Source organism: Caretta caretta, chromosome 10, assembly GCF_965140235.1.
Source record: "Caretta caretta isolate rCarCar2 chromosome 10, rCarCar1.hap1, whole genome shotgun sequence".
Taxonomy (NCBI): domain Eukaryota; kingdom Metazoa; phylum Chordata; order Testudines; family Cheloniidae; genus Caretta; species Caretta caretta.
In genome coordinates, this window is record NC_134215.1 from 2,742,187 (window position 1) to 2,768,069 (window position 25,883).

General features: G+C 45.5%; 1 protein-coding gene across 2 annotated transcripts in view; it reads right to left on the reverse strand.

Moving 5' to 3' along the window:
- Positions 1 to 25,883, reverse strand: part of PRKCB (protein kinase C beta) — a 250,814-nt gene that overhangs the window by 22,201 nt on the left and 202,730 nt on the right. For both annotated transcript variants that reach the window (XM_048866172.2, XM_048866171.2), the window contains exons 14-16: positions 19,170 to 19,250; positions 18,754 to 18,861; positions 8,472 to 8,612 (exon numbers count right to left, since the gene is read on the reverse strand). In XM_048866172.2, coding sequence (XP_048722129.1) covers positions 8,472 to 8,612; positions 18,754 to 18,861; positions 19,170 to 19,250 — 330 coding nt within the window. The remainder of the gene's footprint in view (positions 1 to 8,471; positions 8,613 to 18,753; positions 18,862 to 19,169; positions 19,251 to 25,883) is intronic.

A 25,883-nucleotide genomic window follows, 5' to 3' on the forward strand; every position in this document is an offset into this window, starting at 1 on the left:
CTTGTTGCTTCTCTTTTTTGATTGGCTCCTGGGGCGAGCAGGGGAAAGGGGGGGGAGAGAGTCAAGGGTGCACAGCGGGCCCACCACAGTCCCAGACTGCACACCGGGGGGATCAGGTCACATAGAGTGTGGGGGTTCTTAGGGATTGGCTTCTTTGGGCCTTGTTTTGAAATGGGATTAGCTGGATTTTTGGCTTATTGTGAAAGTTGGGGTGCTTATTTATAACATAAAAGTTGGCAACGGTGCTGCTAACTACTTATGCTAAACTATCTGTACTAGCTGGGATACTCTACGTACCTTTCCCAGATCTGAGGAAGGGCTCTGTGCAGCTTGAAAGCTGCTCGCTCACCAACAGAAGCTGATCCAACAAAAGATATTACCGAGCTGTAGCTCACGAAAGCTCATGCTCAAATAAATTGGTTAGTCTCTAAGGTGCCACAAGTACTCCTTTTCTTTTTGCGAATACAGACTAACACGGCTGTTCCTCTGAAACCTCTCATCCACCTCGTCTCCCATGGGCACTGTGCCTGATTCTGCTACACTCAACCCCTCTGCGGCAGACCCTCAGCTGGTGTAAACTGTCAGCGCAAGGTCAATTTCAACGGAGCTATGACCTAGTACAACAGCAGTGGATATGCCCCATTGAGTAGTAACTTGTTCGGGGGGCACTACCATTGAAAGCATTGGGTCTGCTCCACCGGAGTCAGAGTGCTGTGAAAAGGGACCTGAGTTTTCAAGTGTTTTCCTTCTAGCAAGGTTTTTTGGAATGCTAGGAGGAGAAGTTTAAAAAGAGGGCACTTCATCACCTTACAACATATTGCCTTATTTCTTCACCTATGCATTGACACACATTATACAGAATGAAAATAGACAGGCAGGTAATTTTTGGCCAGACTCCAAGTCCTAGTGAGCTGTAGCCCACGAAAGCTTATGCTCAAATAAATTTGTTAGTCTCTAAGGTGCCGCAAGTCCTCCTGTTCTTTTTGCTAGTTTAACAGCTGTGTCTGCTTCAGAATCCTTTTTGCAACTGTTGCAGTGAGACAGAAAACAGGGTTCAAAAACAACCCTCCCCCTAATTCAGTCCACAGGAAGAGGCAAAAGATGATGAATCCTCAACTGGCCAAGTTCCTGCACATGCTTCCATTAGCCCAACTTAAAGTGCATCTCCCTAGCTATCCTGGTCCATACGGTGGGAAGAAGGAACTGTTTATGAGTAAAAGCATGAGAAGTTTAAACAAGCACTACCCATGCCCATGAAATGCACAAAGCGCTGATTGCTTTGTAATCATGCTTTATACTTACAAAGCATCTTAGCAGGAAAATGAGCAGCTTGGCAGCGAGACAGCGTTTAGGGCTGCCAAGATGCTATACCGATGGCTTTGTCTACTTAACTTCTAAAAATTATACTGAGCACAAGGATGGGTGGAAATTATGCACTGATAGAGAAGTGTTTGGATGAAACAGATTCCACTCCCCTTGTCCCCTTTTCACAGCCAGGAGAGGGAGAGACAGTCACGCAGAATTACAGACTACACTGGTGTGCTGTTAATCCTTTGCTCACCAGAGTGGGCCTTCATCTCCCTTGCCCTGCCTTCAGAGAGGGGCACTATAGGTCTCGGGGGGGGAGGGGGGGAGAGCAGGGTTGCTTTTCCTAAAGGACCCCTAGCAATCACAAACCATACAAATCTCAGCCTACTGTGAAGAGGAGCTGTTACAAACTGCAAATAGTCAGTGCTCCATTAAGGGTGGGAGTTTCAAAGGAGAGGATTGAAATGTGCCATCTCCAACCTGGGGCAAATGCTAGAGAGGGTAACATTTTCAAAAGCCCTTAAGTGACCTAGAAGCCAAAATCTCATTTGCAAAAGTGACTCGGTCTGATTTTCAAAAGATATTTCATTGCCGGAAGATACAGACTGGCACCCAGTGGGGCTGACTCCCATGGGAGTTCGGCACCTAGTGGGAATTTCAAAACTGCCTGTCTGAATGTTTAGGTGTATAAGTACCTTTAAAAAGCTGGCCGTTAGGATCCCAATTAAGGACTAAGACTCCTAAGTCACATTTGAAAATGGGTCTTAGGTGCCTTTGAAAATTTTACTCCCCCCAAAAATCTACATCCAGGGATACACTGGGAACACTTCTGCACACTAACTGAGTAAATATTTTCAGTTTGTAAAAAAATTGGTTAATAATATGGGCCCCAGTTCTGCCCAGCTTAAGTCTCATTGACTTCAGTGGGCCTTAAGCACTTGCTGAAATGTTTTACTGAATCAGGGCTGCTAAGTCTCTTCTGTAACCAAGGACGTTTCTTTGGAAGAGAATGAAAATATGAACCAAATCATTAAAATGAAGTCAGAGAGACTGATCTTGAGAGGGACAGAGAAGAGCTCATGGTTTTACCCTCACTATAGGTTTCCTGCATGTCCATTGTGTTAGGGAAAAAAACCATTCAACTTTAAAACATTGACTAGTTGGGGATTTCTGCTGTATACAGCTTGAAAACTGTTCTCCTTTTGACTGAGCCTTAACACACATACCGCAGGTACTGTACAGTCACACAGCACATTTACATGTGCTTGCCTACGTAGGCGCTGCCCACTAAACTCTTAACTTTGTCTAATTCGGAAATGGCTCCTGGACTCACCTCACCACAACAGAGGTTACAGCAAGCAAAATGAGCTAGGAGAGCATAACTGACTGATTTCTTAAGTAACTGGGTCTGTAAATAGTATTTCAATATTGATTAACTCAAAATGATTCAAATAAGATTTAATTTATGTAATTAGATAATTATTAAATTAAGATTTAAAAAAAAAACTCACTGACTTCCTTGTTGTCAGCACTTCTGTACTCTGCCATTTGATTTCAACGCTTTTAGAGTGAGGAGACTTTTCAAATCACTACGCTTTATGTAAAGTAAAGAAGTAATTAGACACCAAAAACAATCATTATCTCAATGAGAGGCAGAGTGAGTGTGTAAACACACTTCTCAGGGAAAACGCCACCAGGCAGGGAATTGGTATGCAGAGACCAAACCTAAGAGCAATGAAGCACAGCCCCTTGTCAGAAGTGCTGACTTTCTGCATACCAAAGACAAACTGCAGCCCCCGATCTCTCTTGTTACAGTCACTGTGATAAAGGTTAATCAAGCACCAAACCACAAGATCTCAAGAATGTATTTTCAGCACCAAGGACAGAGCAGACCCAAGTCAGGCTGAATAAGTAACTGTCCCTTTTTTGTTTTGTTTGTTTTAAAATTATACAATTTTCCAAGAAGTGAAGCGTGGCCATTACAGGCAGCCAGACAAGGGGAGAGTAAACAAAGGCTCCCTTTGAAGCCAGCTGCTGTGTTTGCAGAGCTGCTACAAAATTAGGAAGATGCTGCAAGGAGTTCGTGGGTGTTAGGCAAACGTGGAGGTTCATGAAGAGAGTCCCCAGCAAGAGCTATGTAGAGACAGGTGACCATCCAGCGTGGTAAAGATGCCACCAGAGCTGAAACACGGCAGAGGAGGACCTGACCCAGCCCAGCACCAGCCCGCTCCCATTAGCTTCTTAATGGCATCTGTATTAGAGCCCTGGACAGCTCCGGCCTCAGTGGCCTTGTGTACAGCAAAAACCATTTTGCCGTGTTTGAGCAAAGCCGTCACCCGCTGCATTACCTGACGTGATGCTGAACTCAGTGGGCCCTGCTCTGCGCTGACCGCAGAACTGCAATCAGCTTGGCGTCAGCGGTAATGTTCTGTAGTGCAGACAAGCTCTCTGGGCACATATGCACAGCTGTGTTAGACTTATCTACAGTCTGTACTTTAAAACCTTGGCTGACCAGAAAAAAGTTCCATGTAGTCTATTGTATTTCTATTATTTCAATGGCTAATTTGAAATAAAAAAAAGATTTCTGTGGAAGTGAAAAAGACCACGTTAGCACATACTGCCATTGCCCGCGCCTTTCTGCGCAAGACCAAACTTACTGCCATTAAAGCCTTAGATTACAGGTGAACTTTTAAAAGTGATCATAAACTCTTCCTTCCCCAAGGATATTTTAAACCCAGATTTTCTGTATCCCTGTGACTGTGAATGGGCATTTTGATAACCAGACAGCACCTTTAAAAAAAAAAGTTCCTTTCCTTTGATTTCCTTTTGGCAGATGGCATTAAAGGAATATGTATTTTTCAACACAGATACATGGCTGTTGGACCATCAGCAGGTACCTGAGTCATCTTAATCCTCACTAATCCAAAAACCTACTGAACCTACCTTAATACTAATCTCCCTTTCCTATCAAATGTTAAAATATTTCCTACGGCAAGCTGTTAGATGAGAAAGAACAGACAATAGCTTACCATACTCCATTCCAAGGTCCACGTTCAAAGGGAATTTTAAAGAAATAAGACATTTACAGCAGGACACAATTTGAACATTTTAAAAACAAACACATTGAGAGAGTGTATTTGAGAGAATTCAACTTTTTGCATTAAAAAAACAAACAAACAAAGATGCAACATGCGGCAGATACAGTAACAGGACATCTGGCTCAGGAAGGAACTGGTGAATGGCAGGAGACAGGAAGAAGCAGGTCTGGTTAGAAAATGAGCACAGATGGGGAAAACAAGCAGCTACAAATTTCAGGAAAAATGGATCATTGCCAAATGAAAGTCAAGCTCTGAGCTTCCTGGGCCCTGTGCTAGATGTTGTAACTTCCAGAAACACATTAAAATGCACAGCCTCATCCCCACCTCTACTCGAGTTGGCAGCCCCACGTGGGTTTTCATTTTTGAACATTAACACAATTCACACAAATATCTTCTGTCTTGAGCATGCAAATCAGGGTCTGGCTTTACAGCTGACCCCAAATGATTCACCAGCTGTGATGATTTGGGAATCTACGTACAACTTTATAATTTCAAACTGGAATTCATAACTCTTTGTACATCTCTCTATCCATTTTGATTGTGAGGCTAGCCTGCCTTCTCTGCTGTCTTTTTACCTCCATCTAGGAATACCATCCAAGGGGTGGTGACACCAGGCTAGTAACGTAGGGTGGTTAAACCTTGATAGTCTTCTGTTCAAATGGAAGCACCCTTGAACAAAGAAGACAGCCAGACCTAGAAAAACAGCTCACCTAGGTGGGTAGTAATCATGCAACAGAATGAGCTGACAGGGCACTCTGAACACCTGACGAGGGTGATTGGGGGAGAGTCACCTGACAAAAAGAACCACGTCTTTATGAAAGGAGGACTCCGCCCAGCTGTTTTAAAGAGAGAGGGAGACAGGAGCAGAGGCAGAAGCCGAAAGCAAGGCTGTGCAGGAGGAGAAGGGGGAGGATCCTGGACACGCTAGGGGACTCCCACTTCAGCCCCAAGAACAGTCCAGAGTGGTGAGGAAACTGAGGCAGGGAAGGGGGTGCAAGTGTTTTATTGGTTTGTCTGGATCTGTATTGCTCTTGTGCTGTGTAAAGAGAGACAGGTTTCTGAACCCTTGTTAGCTTGCATGTTATGTGCTTCAACTCTCACACTTTCTTGGAGAAGTGAACGGTGAACACACGGTTGGAGCTCTGGGGAAGAGCGGCCTGAGCTACTACGATGTTGTGGGAGGTCAGCACAGGTCCTGGCAGCTGGACAGTAAGGTCCCACTTCAGCAAAGGGGTAGCAGACAGAGTTCGTGCTCAGGAAGTGTGCCATGGAGGCCAAAGAAAGATGATGCTGGAGCCTAGCCAGACCAAGGGTCCAGTGCATGGGACCCAAACACAGCTGCCTGGTAAGTGTCTAGCAGGGGAAGCTTTACCAGAGCTGTGACAGCAGCAAAGTAATCTCTTCCCACACAGCGTATGACCTACAGCTTTCTCCCCTCTGAGCCATGGTGCACAAGGCAGCAGTTTAGACTTCTTGGATAATCCTCACCCAGGTGTCACCTGCTCCCTTGATCTTCAAAATGTCCAGTATGGTTGTAGTTGTGGGGAATGGGACATTTGGGAATACGGTCAGAGTGCAAATCCCATAGCAGCAGATCTTGGGTCAGATGTGCCTGAATTTCCATTCCTAGGAGAGTAGAGTTCCTTCATTCCCAGACAAGACTTCAGTAAGCTGGAGTTCTTTGTAAATATACAATAGTAATTTAAACATAATTATGTTCGAGCACATGGTGGAAAGCCAGAGTCCTTCCAGGGCTTGGTGGGGTCCACAGGGCCCATGTGGGACTGGGAGGCTCAGAACGAATGAGCACAAGGAGGGACATAAGTATCATTATCCCAGTTCTGCAGATGCAGAGAGAGGTCCCTGGTCACACGGGGGTTGTGGCAGAGCTGGGAACAGAATCCGTTCTCCCAGGGACCACTCCTGTGGCCCTAACCAGAGTCTGGGCAATACTGTACAAGGCAAAATGAGCGTGGCATTTGGGAAGCCATCACGCAGCTGGGGTAGTGCTAACTTTACCCACCTGCGAGACAATTTCTCCATTCTGAACAGTCAGGCAATCAGCTTTAAAAGGGAAGAGGCTGCTAGAGAAGACTGGTGTTTAACCACAGGTATGTAATGCTAAATAGTATTCTACGGGCACATACTCCATTCATTACATATGCTGTTAACAGCAAATGAGTCTCCTCGGAGGGAACCAGTTCTTAGGTAAGTCAGGGGAAAAGCAAGTCTGGACATTTCATGCCAGGAAACTGGCCCTGTGGAGGAAGCAGCAGTGATGAGATTAGGATAAAGGTAAAAGCATAATGAGCAAGACTAATAAAATGTTTGGACAATAAGACCAGAGAGGGAAGGGTCAGGGCCTGGGGCGAAACAACTAATAGCTAGGACAGCGGCAGACAGGTCCTGGAGGGATGTTACTGAGAGAGCAAAGATTGACGATCCTCCATCTTGGAGGACAGAAAAATAAGCATGGCCTTAAATTCCCAGACAGAGGCTGGGGCTAAATAGGGGGAAAGCCTTTGAAACTGGGAGGGAACAAAGGACTTTGGGATCCTCCTTCACTTGAGAGAGTCAGACCCAGATGCACATTTATCAGGAGTGGGTCAGGGATAATTGAATCATGTCTGCCATAATGCAGGGGGATGGACTCGCGACCAGAGGGAGCTTCCTTCCAGCTCAAAGCGAGGTTACTGAACACAAAACCCCAATCCTGAGAATCAGCTTTAACTTTGGGATCATGCAGAGTGCAGGTATCTGACCCAGGAAATGACAGACAAGGGAGGAGCAAGGGACACACACACACACACACAAAGAAGTGAGCAACTTAAGGACAAAGCTGGAGACTCCAGGAATAGCGCTGTTACGCCATTAGCTTCTCGACATCACATCGACGGCCGATGATCAATTATTGCCATATGGTCGTTGCAGAAAGGGACAGAGAAGCAGGAGATCCATCTCTCTCTGGTACTGATATGTTCCTCATCACTGTAGTATCTGAGCCCCTCACAATCTTTAATGCGTTTATCTTCGCAGCACACTTTTGAGGCAGGGCATTGCTATTACGCACGTTGTACAGTGGAGAACTGAGGCAGAGAGGTCCTACGGGAACACTACGGTCCCCCGAGAGCTAGAGCAGTGCTTAACTATTGGGCCATCCTTCCTCTCACATCAGGCCTATTTTGTTATTCAAAAGGTCTCCTTTCTCTTCTGATTTCCGACTCTCGCGCCTCACGCAAGGCGTAATACAGACTGAAATGCATGTTGCATTACTGGCTGCTCAAATTGCCTCTCAGTGCCAGCCACGTGCTGGCAAAGTACCGATTCCTCTTACCCATGGTAGCTAAATAGTCTTCAGACCATTGGCATACCCACCTCAGCCTCACCTCTCAGAGGTTAGACCCCACATCGAGCAATAGATGCTGCACATTCCCCCCCCCGCCCCCCAGTACCTATAATCTGCACCCCAGCCAGCAAAGTCCAGCATGAAGAAATACAGAAACAATGCAAGAAACTAGATTCTTCTTATCACAAGGATTCTCCTCTGGCTTTCTGCTAATGCTCATACACAATTCAAGCTCCAGACTACCTGGGCTTTACCTGGGGTAGAAGCCGGTGAGTGAATTGCTGCTTCATGACCAATTCAGACCTGGCATATGTTGCTGAGCTAGATGTTAAGAGGCAGTTTAGAAAGAGACTTTTTAAACTTCAGAGGGAGAACAACAGGAGAGAGTGACTTGTGCGATAACGAATTGAGAGGTATCGTAATGCAATTAGATCCCTGAGCCAACAAACACAGGATTTCTACCTCTGTACTCTGAAGACAAGATGAGCGGCCCCGCTAGGCAGAATGATTTATTCTCTTAGCATGGTTGCTAGACATGTGCCAGCTTTACGGGCGTGGGATCTCCTAAATATATAAAGTAAGTGTGGGATACATTCATCGAGTGGGTAAGGAAAGTAGCATCTGCCCATATGCTTCTGTGTGAGCGCGGGGAGAAGAGAAAGTGTGTGTGGGAGAGAGAGAGAGGAGAGAGAGAGACACTTTAATACAATCAAACTTACAGCCTTTGGCTTGAATGGAGGTTGAACTTCTTTACGCTCGAGTTTCTCCCAGTCAATATACCGGAAGAAGGCATGCTCCTTGATGTCCCGCTCCCCTTCGGGGCCACATCCCAGGCGTTTGCCAGGGTGCTTGGTCATTAGCTTAGAGAGAGAGAGAGAGAGAGTGTAAAAGATGAAACATTCATTGACAAAAAGCCAAACTGCTTCAGAAAATCCCACCAATCGAACGGGTGCGAGAGGAGGCTGAGGCCAACGCTAACCATGACCCAGTCGGCCAGGCACAGAGTGGCAAGCTGGGTCACCTAGAGTCAAACCACGTCCCTCAAGAGAAAACCCCACAACAGGGCCCAGAAACACAGCGAGGATTCCCAGACAGTCTCACCTCTAAATTATTCCATGGACACCCCCTGCACTCTCCCCGGCCAGAGCCCTGCCTCCCCCCTGCGAGGGGCTGGCATCTCTGCTCACCCCCCCTCCCCCCGCATTCCTCCGCACCACACCCCACCTTTTTGACAAAAAAAAAAAAAAACTGATCAAGTTGGCCAAGAGCAAACGGGACAAATGCTCACTTTTGCCAAAAATTTCAGGAAGGCTGGGACAGGGCTTAAAAAAGGAACAGTCCCGGTCAAAACGGGATGCATTGTCATCCTATCTTTTCACAGACCCAGTGAGAAAAGCAGAGAAGAGTAAGGGAATTCAGAGAAGCCGTGTAAACATTAATATCCTGGTGGTGTTGTTTGGGTTATGTTCTGAGATAAGATGCAGATACCAGAGGTTTATAAAATGTCGATAAGCAGGGAGAATATGAACAGAATTCTTGCAACAAAGGATTGCTTCATTAGAAGCAGGGCAGTTAAAACATATCAGTTCCAAGAGCACGACCAGTTTGCAGCAAATCTTGTTCTACAGCATGGGGACTTGGGTTTGCAAAAGGACACCACCACTTCCTGCTTGTTACTAGCTGTGACTTATGCAGCTGTTCACATTAGTAGGCTCAGTGCAAGAACCACAAGGTGCAATCTGTGGCCAGCTGTGGAGGTCAGACTAGATGATCACAATGGTCCCTTCTGCCTTTCAAATCTATGAACCTTGGAACTGCTTGGAAAAGGCCAGGGAATGACCAACACTCAGGAAGTGGGAGGAAGACAGGCCTAGTCCTTTGCCTTCCACCCCCTCCATGACACATATGCATAATTCCCCCTCACTTCATGGGGAGAACGTTCACTTCAGCAGCTGGCAACCCTCCACTGCCCCTTCTCCTTCCTTGGACAGAGATTCAAATTCTCTCTCTCTCTGGGTCACGCTGCCAATTCCCAGGGCGGGTCAGACAAAACAGAAAGAACAAAGAATTTGGCTACTGGCCAAATCTGGGAGGCCAGGTGTGACAAGGGCCAAAACTGCCAGAAGCTGGGAATGGGCGACAGGGGAGGGATCACTGGATGATTCCCTGTTCTGTTCATCCCCTCTGGGGCACCTGGCACTGGCCACTGCTGGCAGACAGGATACTGGGCTAGGTGGACCTTTGGTCTGACCCAGTCTGGCTGTTCTTATGGTCTTATGTTTAAAGGCCCAAAGGGAGGGGGACACAACCCCACCCACGCAGGGGACAGCTGCTTCTTTTAGTGTCAAGGCCTCTCTTCCTAAAGCTTCTGATTCCTGGCTCTTTTCCTGATGTGGTGTCTCCCCATTTTTTATTTACCTGTGTGGAATGTGGTAACTTTTGGGACAAAAATGAGTGACAGCCCTCAAAACTAGGGAGGGTTGAGAGGTGTACACATGACTCACAATGCTGTTTGGGTGAAAGCAGGATTTAAGTGATTCTGGAACCTGGACCTGGCCGCTCTGTCAGGGGTGAATTTCACACTCTGCAGAGAGTCCGTCACAGCAATGTAGCAGAACTTGTGTGCCCAAGAAGGGCTTCTGTTCTGGACATTGCAAATGTTTTGACATAAATCAATCATGTCACCCATGATTGCACATAAACTTGCTCAGGGAGACTGATCTTAAAAGAAAAGTTCCATGCAGACCTAATGGCAGGGAAAAGCCTGCAAAATAAAATAATTTAAAAAAAAACGGAAATAGAAATGTGAAGTGAAGTAAAAAGGTTGGAGCCAACCACCACCCTGGTGGCCAGTGGCAGTGCATTCATTACCCAGTCAGCTGGGAAACCAGCCCAGGTTAACCCCTTCAGTGCCAGAGGTTGAGTGGCTACTGAAATAACGTTCATGGCTTCGGCATCAGCTCTGGAAATCCCAGCAGCTAGCAGCAAAGTGTCAGGCAGCGGGCCCTGGCTTCTGAGATCTTGATCAATCATCTTCCAGACAAGATGTGCTAATTTGCTAGTGGCGAGGGTCACAGCATCCCATTAGCAAGCTTAGGAAGTGATATTGGTGTCCGTCCAGTACAGCATCACTCCCTCGTCCTCCCCTTCTGTCAGAGAAGAGACGCTGTAACTGTGGCTGCCAAGAGCACAGGACAGCTGTGGTTGGGTAGGGGTAGAGTTGGATCAGGAAGAAAAAGGGTAACACTGATGATAGGACTCAGAGCGGGGGGAACCGAACCTGTTTTACTTACTCATTATTGTTGATGGATACTATTGTCTTATTTGATATTGAAGTATTCAAGTCATTGTAAAAATTAATAAATAATAAGAATAAAAATTACATTGTAATAAACTATGCTGATGTAATAAAAGCAAAAATGTCCCTGCTCATTCAGAAGAGTAGGGTAAATAGCCTATATATAAAAATGTAGTCACGTTTTTGTTTAACGTTTGATATGGATTCCCCTATTCCCCTACCAGAGTGAACAAGCCTTAGAAGTACAAGAATGGGCCACACCACCTGTCCCATATGGCAGGGAGGGGGCTGTTCTTGGTGGTCAAAAGCCCCAGATGGAGGCTGTTACGTGGCTTTCTTTTGGCTCCCCTCCACTCTATGCAGTGCCAAACAGTGGGAGACTCCCTGTTTCAGATCTTTGCTCTGGCATTCACTATATTCATTATGATGCTGAGCCACCTCTAAGTGAGGTCAATGGGAGTCTTTCCATCCCCCTCACAGGGCTCTGGATCAGACCCTCGCTGATAAGTCAAATCCTGCCAGTTGAATCACAACGGTGAGAGAAGTCATCTATGAATCAATGGGAAGTTATTACAAAGCATTTCCTCTACAATTTGAGACTCTAAAATGTCAGAATCATAGAACATCAGGGTTGGAAGGGACCTCAGGAGGTCATCTAGCCCAACCCCCTGCTCAATGTCCACTGAGAACTCTTCATCAAATTTGTTTCGTTCTGTTGCAGTCTCTCTCCATCTCTACATTTGATTTTCACATGCAATATCAGCTTGGATTACATCCAGCCAACATGCAAAGAGCTAGATGAGGGGTCTTCTTTCTTGGGCCCTGATCCTGGGGATGCTCACATGCATGTTTCATTTCACTGAAGTCAATGGGACTCCTCATGGCAGTGAAGTTAAGCACATGTATGTTGGCACGACCAGGGCCTACGCCGAAACATCAAGCATTGGGACTCCTACAGATGAAATTCAGCAGGGAAAATGCCAAGCAGGATGAGTCACTTCAAATAGTGAATTAGAAACGAGACATGTTTCAGCCACGTGACTCCTCTGAAGACCTGAGCCTACTCAGCACCCACTGACTTGGATCAGATCCTGTGGAGGCAGTATGGCAGAAATATGGCATCTCGCTGAGAAACCAGCAGGATATGCTTCTAGTTCAGATTTGACAAAAATCTGATGGTCGCAATTTAAATGCCAAAATGTTTTTCAACGCCTACTTGGGTTTGTATGGAAATCTCGCTCACCTTTCAGCATTGCTCCTTCCTACACGACAATCCCTGACTTCCCTTATCTCTTTCCTCGCACACCAAGTTATCATGCTCTCCTCACACAAGAGAATTTAACATTGAAGAATTAGGGAGAGAATTTTCAATTTCACGAGTGGATTTTTTGTAGTTCTAATAACAGATGTGAATAACTGTTTTGTTTCCACAGCCGGTATTAGACTGAATGCTGTGTATTGCATGCATTGTCTACTGGAGCTGGCGTTCGCCAATGCAGGATATCAGAAAACTGTTGATGGAGCTAAATTTCTCTAGATTGAGACCTGGATGTTAGCTCATAGGTAGATCTTTGTTTTAAGAGAGAAATTTGACTATTGTAGGGGCGCACATTAAAATTTGAACTAGCATCTGTTCCATTGCATCTACTGTTTTACAATCAGCTTCTCATACACAGCAGTAAATATATCTTACATTAATTTACTAATTAGGTTTTACTAGCCAAAATCTTACAGTTTACCTGCTGTTTTTTTGGTGGTAGTTGTTTCAAACATACAAACACACATACACAGACACACATACAATTTATAAATTTAAATTTCCCTGTTAAACACACAATTTCCCAAAGTAAACACAAATCCACACCACATTCTGAACAGCTTGCCCTGGCTAATGAATTATAAAAGATTAATTTTCTACTTGATGTACCTGTCAGCATTGCTGCACAGGGCTATATTGTGATGCAGTTATTCTTCTGTATTTTTGATACATGCACCCAGAAATTAAATCTTCCAGTTTCCTTTTGTGCTTTTATTCTTCATGTTAGCATGAAGTCACCATCTGCTATTGTTATACAGAAGCCCATGAAGCCTACAGATTGAGTCTCCTGACTTATAGAAGAGAATAATTGGCATTGTTTGTATTAAATAGGAACAAGTTGGTTTAATCCCTACGCTAATGCCGTGAATACAACACATCACCGTAGATTAAGAGGACTGTATTAGACCAACACATGTTCAAGGACCATGGTACACTTCAAGAAACAACTATGTAGTCTAGGAAAAACAAACATAATTTCTTATCTTGACTATGTGGTCAGCGTCTACTGATTCAAGTCCTAATGCAGCAAAATTCTCAACCAAGTACCCTAAGGTACTTTTGCTGACCTGGGGCCTTAACTTCTCAAGTTATAATGGAATTAGCCAATGGAGATGCAAACGGAGCTACATCTTTGAGGGCTTTGTTTAAAGCACTGGGAGGTGGAAATGCCTGAACAGATCTTTGCCCCCCTCTAAATTCAGTGTCTGGCTCACATGACATGCAGGCAACATATTGACTTCATTGCATGCACTAGACACGTCACTAATATGGAGATTACCACTTACAGTTCTTGTGTACCATGGTGTCTTGTTCTGAAAGCTGGGTTTCTCTCCACTGTATGTTCATTGCCTATTCATTACCTACCGAGAGCATCTCTAATGTCTTCATTATCTGCCAGTTATCCCAAGAGATAAACAGATGGGAAACGTCACTTAAAAGAAAACCACAGGCCTAAACAGTTGAAAGCCATGATCTCTCTCTTTCCCAGCTTCTCATGGTTGGAACATAGTCGCAATAACTTGTGTCCCTGTAAACTGGGATAATCGAAACTGAGCTGAACCCTCAGACATAAAGAAAAGCAAAGACAGCATTAGGATCAAACAGACTGTCGCAGAACTAGTTGAAAGTTCCCCATCAAAATTTGATTTTTTGACAAAAATAGGTCTTTGAGAATTCAAAATTTGGAAAATTTTGACTATCACCAGAATGTTGTGAATGGTCACTTGCAGAATTAGTCAGTTGCATGAAGCCTGTTGGACTGGTGTGTTACATCGTGCAGTGTGCCATGGCATTCAGCATGTCACCACAGCACGGCACAAACACATCACCCCAATGATGTATCCTCCCGGGCAATCTTCCCATATTATCAGGGTCACTTAAAACAGACGTTAAAAATCTTAAAAACCCCAAAATACCCCAAACAAACAAACAAAAACAAAAAACATTTTATCAGCTTTTCAACATTATTAAAAGATAAAGATTCCATTGGAAATATCAGATACTGTGTGTTACTTCAGTATCCATGTCACCAATAGATCATAGGAGTAGTGGGATGTGGAATCACCTGATGTATCTATTACACCACTAAAATGACCTAAACAATGTGCTAGTTATATATTATATGATGTTTTCCCCACCCAGACATCTGAGCCATTGAAAATACCATTCAAAATACCTGTAGATTTTACTGAGAAAGCCCTGGCACTTCCTGCCTTTGCTATCAACAGAGATTCAAGAGGGACCTGGTATTCACAGGCAATCTGTTCACCTGGAAACAGTGACTTTGTTCAGGCACATTCAAAAATCTCCAGATGGGAAGAAAATAGTTTATACTTATGCCAGTGATCGAGTGCACATGTGATCCACTAAACACAGGCTTTACGAAAACCAGTTGGGTCACAAACAAGAATGCATCCCTCAAAAAGAGAAGGGGTATATTTGTAGTTGTCACATGCCAGGTAGTCTGGATGGAAGACCAACCTGTCATTTCATCTAGGACACAGGTCTGATGGCAGGAGTCTGCCCAGCAAGACTGCTGGCTTTTGAGAGCTGAACCAGCATTTCTGGTCTCTTTAGCGTGAATGGATTGCACAAAGAGAGCTATACACAATAAAACCAATAGTTACTACGTCTAACTCCCCCTTCCCCCCCCACTTCAAAACAACTCAGATTTCTTCTCCTAAAACACCCCCTCCGCCCTGATCCAGCTGATACTCTAATAGGGAAAGCACTATTACATTTGATCTAGTAAGTGGCATTTAATGAAGAGTCAAAGACGCAGTTAAGTATCCCATTTGTTTGCCAGTGAGTGCATCTGATCAACATTTACCATTTGGCTCATGCAGAAACAGAGCCTTCTGTGTGAAATTGCTTTCCATCTCCTGACTTCCCAAAGCCACATCTAAGACTACACTAAATAATGACTGGCACTAGGACATACGATTAAAATTGTGTAGGGACAACAAAATCCCCCTTCAATTGTTCCTGGACATCCTGGCTGAGATATACAAAACCTTTCATGTTTACAGGCAGAGCTTTTTCCAATAGCTTTTTTCATTTAATTGAAACTGGGTTGTTTTTGTATGTTAGAAACTTTTTCCTGGAAAAGTAACAAGACTTAGATGCTCATTAACTTGAAGATACCGATCCCTCTAATGTGTCTGGACAAGGGCTGTCTTTTCAGCTTACTGAGGCATCTTAAAATTGCAGTCGGCTTTTTTGTGGGGGAGCAGGGAGCAATGGGAGAAAAATGCAATGTCCCTTGTATCTTTTTAGCTCAGAAAAATATGTGTGTTGAACCACCACTTTGTTGTCTACACAAAGTACACAAGACAAAAAAGAAAGAATTTACAAAGGAGACCAGACTTGTATGCACAGTTAAATCTCCTTCCATGCAGCTTCATATTTGCCAGAAGTGAGAAAAGCCATTACAGCTATATCCTGCAGATGTTTTAATCATGGTCTCTTCTTGTCGATTTACAGCATTCAGGTTTTGACTGATGTGACAGAAAATAAAGCAGACGGCTAGATTTATCACTGCTCCGATCTCTAATCACTCGCCAGTGTTACTCCCTGGAGCACTGTGGGGATAATGATGTTTAGCATAACACCAGAAAACATCTTCCTCTCTTCATTAATGCCAGACTTGGAGAAATAGCCTCCTCCTCCCCCCGCTAACAACCAGCAAGTTGGCAGAAACTCCTGCTCAGATTAATATGATGGCTTCTAAATTAACACACAGACTTTACTGGCCTGCTACTTTTCACTGAAATTGACTGCCAAGTGACCTGGAAAACAATCACTTCCCCCTGACCCACTTAAAACCTGGAGCACTTCAACTTTTCCCCTCCAAAGAGCCGGTATTCCCATTGGTAACACACACTGTGAGTCCTGCTGCAAAGGGAGAGGGAGCTGCACAATGCTGTAGCAGCAATATTAATCGCAGGTTGTGTCGTTTTCCACTAACAGGGGCAAGTGCTACTTTCTGAGTTACAGACAGCTTGACATTTTTAAAAATAACAAAAATAAAAAGTTTTTAAAAATAAAGCAAGCACCCTACACAATAATCTAATGCTCAAAGAGCTTGGACTGCAGCTGAGTTCTGGCTGACTGAGGAATGGGGTCAAACCTGAATAATAAACATCCACATCAAGACTCTAATGTGCTTTGATCACTTAGGGTGCAAACAAAGTTAGCCATGCACTTAAGTCTTTGTAGGGCTGGTTCCCAGCTCAGGACACTGCTCCATACAGGGTCTCATTGCAAAAGCCATTTGATAAGGAAAAATTAGGCCTTGATCCTGCAAAATACATGTACGGGCACTTAAATTTGTAGGATTCTGGCCTTACTTTCTACCTTAAAATTAGTTTGAAATATCATTATGAAGGTTCCCAGATCCTGGCCCTGATATTGTTTTAAGTCTATACAGATTCATGAACTGCCCCTGCTGCCACTCAGTGTGGTAGAGGGGTCTCTGGATAAATGGTCCCAAGTCTGGTGCCTGTTTTCAGCTTCCACATTTCACCCCCTCCACTCCCACTTAACTGGAAGGCAAGCAGCCCAAACGCCAAAGACATGCCCAAGTGCTGCCTAGAGACTGCTGCATCCCCACACCCTCAGCTGCAAGGTCACGCCCTTCGACGTCCATGTACCACCACCAAGGGCTAGTCTACATGAGAAATGCTACATCCGCGCAGCTAGGCCAGTGCAGCAGGGCCGCTGTAATGGGTCTGGTGCAGACACTTTGCCGACGGGAGAGAGTTCTCCTGTCCGCACAATAAACCCCTCTTCGTGAGAGGCCGTGGGAGCACTGTCCACGCTAGTGCTCAGGTCAGCGTAGCGCACGTCCCTCAGGCGGGTGGCTTATTCACACCTCTGAGTGATGCCAGCTACACCGAAGTACGTGGTAGTGTAGCCCTGGCCTAAGACAGCAATGAAAATAAAGAGTTTGGTCCTGCTTCTGAACGTGTTGGAACTGCTTAGAGGAGAGGAGACCCATTAATAAACCGATTAAGCACAGGATGATGTTTTACCTTTATTTCTCTTGCCACAGGGTCCTATCAGTATCAGAGAGGAGAGCTCTGCAGAAACAGCCGAGCCAGGACAGCCGCAGAGCTCTGGAAACTAGACTTGGACTGTTTGCCCAAAAGGCACAGATAGGGCTGACGGAAAGGGAGTGAAGGCAGAGAATGGGGTGGGGGGTGCACGGCTGGGCTCAAACCAACCCGTGCTGACCCCAATCTACCTCCTGCCAGGATTGCTGGTGTGACAGCAGCAGGACGACGAATTGGGACAAAAAGGCAACAGGTGTTTAGAACTCTTTGAGACAGGCATGAAATAACAGAGAGGCCCCTGTGCAGAAGAGGCTGGCCAGTAAACAGCCTGTGGTACCCACACCATATCAGAATGGGGGACCTACTCCAGGAACTGGCACTGCTTTGCCTCGTAGGGCTGTGCGCTACACTCCCCTTTGATATGGGGCCTCTGTGCCCCCCACGCGGCACTGAGCAGACGGGAGCAGCACACAGCAGGTGTTCTCCCAATCAACGGGAGAAGCCGCAGCACAAGGAGTCTGCCTCTTCCCAGGGCGGCGCGAGGGCCCCTCTTGGGAACGTCCACACACAGTAAATCACCAGGGAAGAAGGGATAAAGCCAGGGAAGGGAAGGGGAAAGCAGCTGCTTTCTGAGGCACATTCTCCCTCCCGCACAGAGCGGGGAAGGGCGCTCAACCCCATGAGCAGTGTGAGGGGTGGGTTGGAAGAGACACGTTAAGGTGGCACAATCTCTCTGCTGCAGCTGTTCAAAATGGCTGGCAACTGGACACTGAATACACAGCACTGCCTAATGCCCTCCGAGGGAAAGGTGAGCCACTAGAACCCGTATGCTTTCATGTCCAGAATGAACCCCGGAGCCCACTGAAGTCAAAGGCAGAACACTCACAGGCAGCATTTCACCCCGGAGGCAGACACGTTCGCACCACAGTTTGCTACGCAGAGCGGCCACAGGATGCAAATCCCCCGTGGACTGCGATATCACAGCCTGAAGATGGAGCAAGCAGGACGGCCCCTTTTACAGCTACTTATCGATTTTAAAGGCCAGAAAGGACCATGAGATCATCTAGTCTGACTTCTGGTATAAAAGAGACCAAGCAATTTCACCCAATTACTCCTGTATTGAGCTCAGTAACCATGGCCTGTGCGCACAAGTTGCTCACAAATGACTATTATTAGCCATTTGTATGGGCGGTCCCACTATGTGGGACAGCCGCTGTAGGGAGAGCACCCTGAATTAGGCATGCAGTTGCATGTGCAACTCTGCACCTAGCTGCATAAAAACCAAGCCATACATTCTTTGCCCCATGCGAAAAGCCAAGGCTGCCCCTTACCCCTTTACAGATTGCCACAGCCTCCTTGGACATGGATTTGGGATAGGCTACGTTGTGCTCCATAATGGACTGGAAAAGTTCATCTTCATCTTCCCCTTCAAAGGGCGCCTAGGGAGGAAGAGAAAGAAGACAGATTAAGTGGCATATCATTGTTCTTGGAATAATGTTTGTGTCTATGATCTTCAGGTAGGAAGTCAGCTGCCTTTCATTTCTCTGGGCTCTTCATGACTGATCTCTTCCAGATTTGCAGCCTCTCCCCATGACTGTGATCCACGACTCTTGATCCCCAGCACCGCACAAAGCACACAGCACTTCCCCCGTCCCAATGTTTGATGGGACAAAACAAATTGCTCTTCGACAGCTGCTCACAATGGAATTTAACAAAATCCCATGGGAATCAATTAAAATTCAATTACCTGGCCAGCTAACATTTCATAGAGCAGAACTCCAAATGCCCACCAATCCACCGACTTCCCATAGGGCTGATAAGCAATTATCTAAAAACAACAAAAACAGCAGGATTACAACACTTCAATTATTAGCCTGTTGGCACAATGCAAAATAATTTCAAGCCTTGGTCCAGGTCAAAAGGACAGGGATATTTATTTGTGGTCGGATTTTCAGAAGTGATGAGTACTTGCAGCCGCTGTTGAAATCTACAGTACTGGCAGGTATTCAACACCTTTGAAAGTCGGCATTGCACAGCGCTCATTAACATGGCAGAGGTATGACATCAGGACAAACACAACATTCCCTCTGGTTTTTCAACTAGCATGTATTTGATTTAAAAAAAAATACAGAACACACGGTGTCTAAAATACAGCCTGCTATGAGCTTCAGCTCCAAGAAGCCAGGTAAATTGCGATATTGCCTGAAAAGTCAACGCGTGACAAGAGAGAACAATAATATGATCCATCAGAGTGATCAGGTTTGCTTACAACTGTAGGTTCATCACTACAGATACAATATTGTTTCAATTAGAAACATTAGGCCAACTTCTACTCTCATTCACACTGGTGTAAAACTGGATTAATTCCACTGATTTCTCTGCAGTTCCTCTGGTGTAACAGTACAGAATTTGGCCCTCTAGGTATATTCAGTAGAGGTATACCTTTCAAAAGGGCTTATGAAATTTTAGTAATTAAAATTCTCAACATTTGAAGCTATTAGATTGCATTTTTATTTCATAAAATAGCTCAAACTTCCAGAAAACAAAAAAGAAAAAGAAAAAAAGCTTCCACAACTGTGCAGCATCACATTTGCTTACAAATCTGACCGTTTTGGAGTTAAAATGGATATAATCGTTCAATTTTCAATTGAAAGGCATTACATTTTTGAAATGTCAAGGGCCAAAATTTCATTGGAATAAGGGTCAATTTCTTGCCTCAAAACATGACATTTCACATTTTTTTGCATGGCTCTTTTTGTGAAAACTTGTGGCTGTGAAATCACAGTCTATACAACCTTGCAGTGAAATCAGCAAGATCATTTACCAGCTTTGCACACAGCTTGGTTTAATTTCTTCTATGTCATGAACAGCCATCAGTCAGGGCAGAGTACAGCTGAACCCAACTGGAGTAATGTCTGGCACAGAGAAACTCTCCTTCTAGCGAAATAAATTGAAAGCTCAGAAATTGTTCTGGTGCATTGCAAGGTTTAAGTTAAAATTCTAATTCCAGAGAAACTCCACTTAGATAGCAAAGTTGTTGAGTGGAGAAAAACTGACCAGACCATGAGAAAGTCCCACTTTACCTAAATAAGCCTTCTCCACTTCACATTCTTCAAAACTAGAGGCAGTAATATTGCACCATAGTTTATGCTTTATGCATGCAGACGTTGCTGGTACGTATTCCTGCATTAGGAGCGGACCAGAGACTGTTCCCAGAAATGCATGTTCCTGCACAGTACTCAGACCATCAGCAATCTGCATGATCACTAGCAGACTTTAGACTTTGTTTCAAGATTGTGAACTACCTAAGCCATTTCGCAGTACCTTGAATAAGGGCCCAGGCTATCACAGTCAATGGGATTGCTCATGTACTTAAATCTAAGCACATGCTCTAAGGGCTTTGCTGGATCAGGGTCAGAATACTCATCGGCTTGTGTGATTGAGCCCCAAATGAACAAAGTACCTCGCCCACATGAAAGGACAATTTAGACACACCAGCATAGATTGTGTCTCTATCACAGAAAAATCGAATGTACAATCCCGCTGCACAACCGGGACGTTCCAGCCAAACTGTGGTGATACTAGCATGTGTTTTGATTTCCTAGCTATTTAAGGAAAGAAACTACTCCAGAAATAAGCCCTCCTGAGAGTGAAGGAGAGAAGGAGGAGCACCGTTTGTTCTACCAAGCTACTGAGTCAGCCGGCCCAGCTCCGTCTGAATGACGGTGCATATGGGGGAGTCTGGGAGAGTCCATGTTTCTGTCATTTTATTTTCCCATTTTCAAATGAGGAAGTCACTCTAGTCTAGGGTACAAATGATCAAAAGGGAAGCAGGAAGGAAACCCGAGCGCACGCGCACACACACAGAGTTATAACCAGGCTGGAAACCTGAATTAAAGGAACCTGGCTTCTGCAAAGAGTGAATCTGTGTTCTGAAGGGCTCTTTCAAGCCCCAGTTTATTTGCTTAGCTGCTGCTGCTGGGCCTCGTTTCATACAGAGTTTGACAGGCCTTAGGCTGTGCCATCTGTCACTTAACGCAGAACAATTACACAATTTATTCATCCTAATTACAGAATTCTATTCTGAATAGATTCATATATTCAAATATGAATGCAAATCACATGCTAATCACAGTAAAATATACACACAGTGATTCAGTTCAACTCCAAGAGGTTTTTCTTTCTGTTCCCACCTACCCACCCCCCATGTTTGACTGAGGCCCCAATCCTGCAATCTGATCCACACAAACGACATCTGAGCCCACATGGAGCCCCATTTCTCTCCTACGTAAAGAGAAAACCCTGGCACATTCCACCTCCCCCTCCCTCGGAGAACAACATCCCCAAAGAACAAAAGGCAACTGGCTATTTTTCAGATTACTCTGTCAATCTTCCATAATGCAAACAGCCACTTGCATTTGATTACAGCCATGAAATGGAACAGGTTATAACAAGAGCTTCTCTCTTCCGATAGTTTGGAAAGGACCTGGCTACATACAAGAGGCTCATGGGGCAGGGTTTAGATAAACAATACATGACCAAGCCTATCTGCCTAATAGATCAGAACAGCTCCAAAGTTACCCCTCTGGTGTACGACAAAGAGTCTAATTATGGCCTCTTACCATGCTCCATTTCTGCCCCATCAGAAAAATAAGGTGTTTTCAGTCTTTAAATCACAGGCCTCATCAAATGACCTATTAACAGCCTACTTTAAACCTACAAAAGCAATGACATTCAGTTAAGTCTAAAGGTCAGAGCTGATATCCTGTCCTTAACTTCACAGGGGCCCTGATTCAGCAAAATCCTTGCACATGTGCCTGATTATAAATGCATGAGCCGTGTGCTTAATATCAGACACATAGCTTTTTGAACTGGGGACTGTTCTTATCCTTGCAGTGTTGATGAACTACGGAGATCTGACACTGAGTTTCAGCTTGGAATTTCCTTGACTTCAAGTTCACTGAGTGTTCCTTTCACTTGGTTTTTGGTGATTTGCCAGTGCCCTGGGAAATTCAGGGGTGAACTACTCACATCAAAGCCCTCTAAGCGTAAAAAATATTAAACAACTAAACAAAAAACCTTGTAGTAAACCAATGTCTGTAAATAAAACACCAGAAAAAACAACCATTAAATAGCACTCGCTCCTGCACAGGAAACTGTACCAGTGATGGTCATTCATACTCACTTCAGTCCCTTAGGTACCAGAGTGACTTGTACCTTATAACAGAGTCCCAGCAAATGGGTCAAGCAAATCACAGGATGTTTCTAACTTGAGGCCATGATAGCATTTAGACATTTTCAGCTTCTTAATGGAAGGCAGCAGAGCCTCGTGAAGCAGGAACTGCACGGGAATGTAGGAGATCTGGGTTCGAATCTTGGCTCTGCTACTGAACAGCTGTGTAATGTTGGCCAAGTGTGTGTGCATAGTTTCCCCATTTATGAATTGGGGATAAATTTACTTACTTCCTTGAGATCCACAGTAAAGAGCACTATCAAATAATAATATTATTCCTGAATCCATTAGCAATTTGCATCCTAATTTCCCATTCTCTGCTTTTCTATTGAAAAAACAAATTAAACCAAGGAAAATAAGTGTTTGAGTGATAATGCTCAGTTGACTACCAAAGAACATGGTCATTTGTCCTGCTTTGAAGGAGTATTAATCACCCACAGCAACAGAGCTATTAGTCTTAATACACAGCGGCTACATAATACACATTTGGGCTAGTAGTGTAATGAAAGGTCTCCCTGGCAGAGACGAAACAGAAAGCAGTTTAGAATACAGGGACATAATCTGACATACATCTGAAGGTGATTTATTTTCTTAAACTGTTTCAATGGGTAAATACTAATGTTTCATTGCTGAGCATTCAGGCAGAATGTAAGAAGATTTCTTTGTTTTTTCTTTTTTTTAAAGGGGACAGGTATTTACAAGCAAGCGCAACACTGGTTACCTTAAATAAATGGCTAACCTGCCCCCAGGCGGTAATTTAAGCAAAATTTGTCACACACAATGCCATCAGTTGGTAAAGTAATAAGCTGATACAAGCATTAAGATATTGAACAGTTTGAGGACATTGCTACGAATTTATTTCAGAACACACCTGCAGCCTCTCACTGCGAGTCACAGGATGGGGATGCCTCAGGATTATTTTAATAAGGGAATATTAGTCACTGGTAGTTCTGTTTGTCATAGTTTTCCCTATGAGATGCAATGAGGTAACTAATCTGCCAGGAAAGGCCAGTGTACAAGCGATACACTGCCCACCCACTTCCATTCCAACTACAGACTTCCAGTACAAGGACAGGGAGATAGGCCTCCGTCAAGGCTGGGATGGGAGACGGGCTGACTACAGCCAGCAGACCTACTGGCGAGTAGTTTTCCCTTGTCGGCCGTCCCTCTTTTCCCATCCAATCCAGTGACACCATTTACAAACAACAGATGTTGCAAGCAGTGAGCAGATGGAGGTGCTTTACCTTACAGCTGTCCTGGAAGCCCTAATAGACAACAAAGTATCATGAAATGAGGGCAGATCCAACAGGTCAGGCCAAATGAAGAGGAGAACCAGGTGGCCACCTTACAGATTTCAGAAACAGACGCTTCTGCCCTCTGAGGCCAGTCCGCTCCAAATGGGAGCTCCAGGGAGAAATCCCAAGAGATGGAGCCTTGTCCAATCATGAGAAAGCCACAATCTAAGAAGGCAAGATCTTTGACTCAATTTCTGCACTCAAGGGGTCAGGGGGTAGAAATGACACCACCACCCAGGTAGGAAAACATAACATATAGATTCCCCCCGGGCAAAGATTGGCAATGAGGACTCAGCATTTCTGCGAGTATTTGGACAGCAGCCAAATCGAGAGCCAGACCCAGCCGAACGAAAGGGAGCTGCACCCCGACAGGCGGCTGCAAAGTAGCATCAGAAGGTTAGCTAGACAGAGACAATGTCATAGGGTTCGAAGGACCGTGGGTGCAGAACCACAGATTTGGAGCTTAAGAATTTCCTCCCTCCCCCCCAAGGCTGCTCAGAACAGTCCCATAACAAGAAGGGGGGTATTGCTTTAAGAGAGCACTTATCCTGGGGCCTTCTATTATGGGAAGAGCCTGGGGAAGGCAGGAATCCCCCAGACCGAATGGAGGGGAGAATCCCTGCCCATTTAACACCTTGCGAACTGGGCCTTGTGAAGGCCAGAAGTCTCTTGCCTTCCATCCGCCTGCACCCTGAGCCAAAGCTGCAAAAGGGACAAAGTCCTTGTCGGCATCCCTGAATGAGGCAAGGCCTTGTGGCCCGACGTGGCTATTGAGCCATCCTGCAGATTCCTGGACCAGGTTCCTTGATGTACAGGAGGGAGCCATTAGGAAGGGGAACCTGCCTTCCTGGTCAGAGCGTATTCAGTAGAAAGATCACAGGCATTCTTGAACTGTCAACCTACATGCTGCAGCCCTGCTTCTGTAACAGACTGCTGGCTCTTAGCTGCAAATGAACAGGTAGGGCACATGTCCCCAGGGCTGGGATGATGGTGAGCGGGCTCTCCATGGAAGATTTGGACATAGGAACAGGGATTTCTTACACACACAGATGCAGAATTGCTAGGGAATCAGGACTGAGACAGGTCCCTACGAGGAGTGGTCCTGGGAGAGGAGTAAGGCCTGGAGACAGAGTAGCCTTGCCCCCAGGTCCCAGCAGGAGAGCATATGCGAGGAGGGGAAGATGGACACGGAGAGGCCCCTGAATCAGAGGGACCCTGCTGCCCCACCCCAGTGAGAGGGAATCTGGGTGTGAGGAGATGAGCTCCTGGGGTGCTGGAGAAGGGGTGCAGAGAGATCCAGACCACATTCATAGGCAGGTCAGTGCCCATATCCCCAGCAACAAAGGGTGACTCCACTAGACACCACATTCCACTGGGATGGGTGGCGGGTGATGATGGGGAACAAACCTGGGCTGCCAGGGAGGGGCAGAGACTGCACTCCAGGTCCTGATCCCCAAGCCAGAAACCCAGGGAGGCCAGCAGAGCATAGCCTACTAAGGGGGCTATGGTGTCTGCTGGGTCTCTGTGCCGAGGGGCCACGCCAGCGCCAGGAGAGGAGCTCTCAAGTTGGCTGGACAACAGGCACAGAGACCCAGTCGTGCTGCAGGGAAATGGAGCTAGCAACAGCCCTGTGTGTCTAGAGGAAGGGGACTGACCTGCGCTGAGCCCTTGAGAAAGTGGTTTGAGGGGACAGGAGAGAATCTTCCTGTTGGTTCTCTCCTGTCTGGCCGGAACCCCTTAAAGTTGTGAGCAGGGCCACAGGGTCTTTGCACTAAAGCATTTCTGCGTGCTGCCTTCCCTCACCCTCCTTCCACCAGCCAGCAGCTGGAAGAGGGCACTGAAAAGCTGGAATGAGAGCAGAGAACGGAGGCAACTCCTTGCTTGCAGGTCACAGAGAGTTGGGAAGGAAGTGGGTGGACTCTTGCTCAGACAT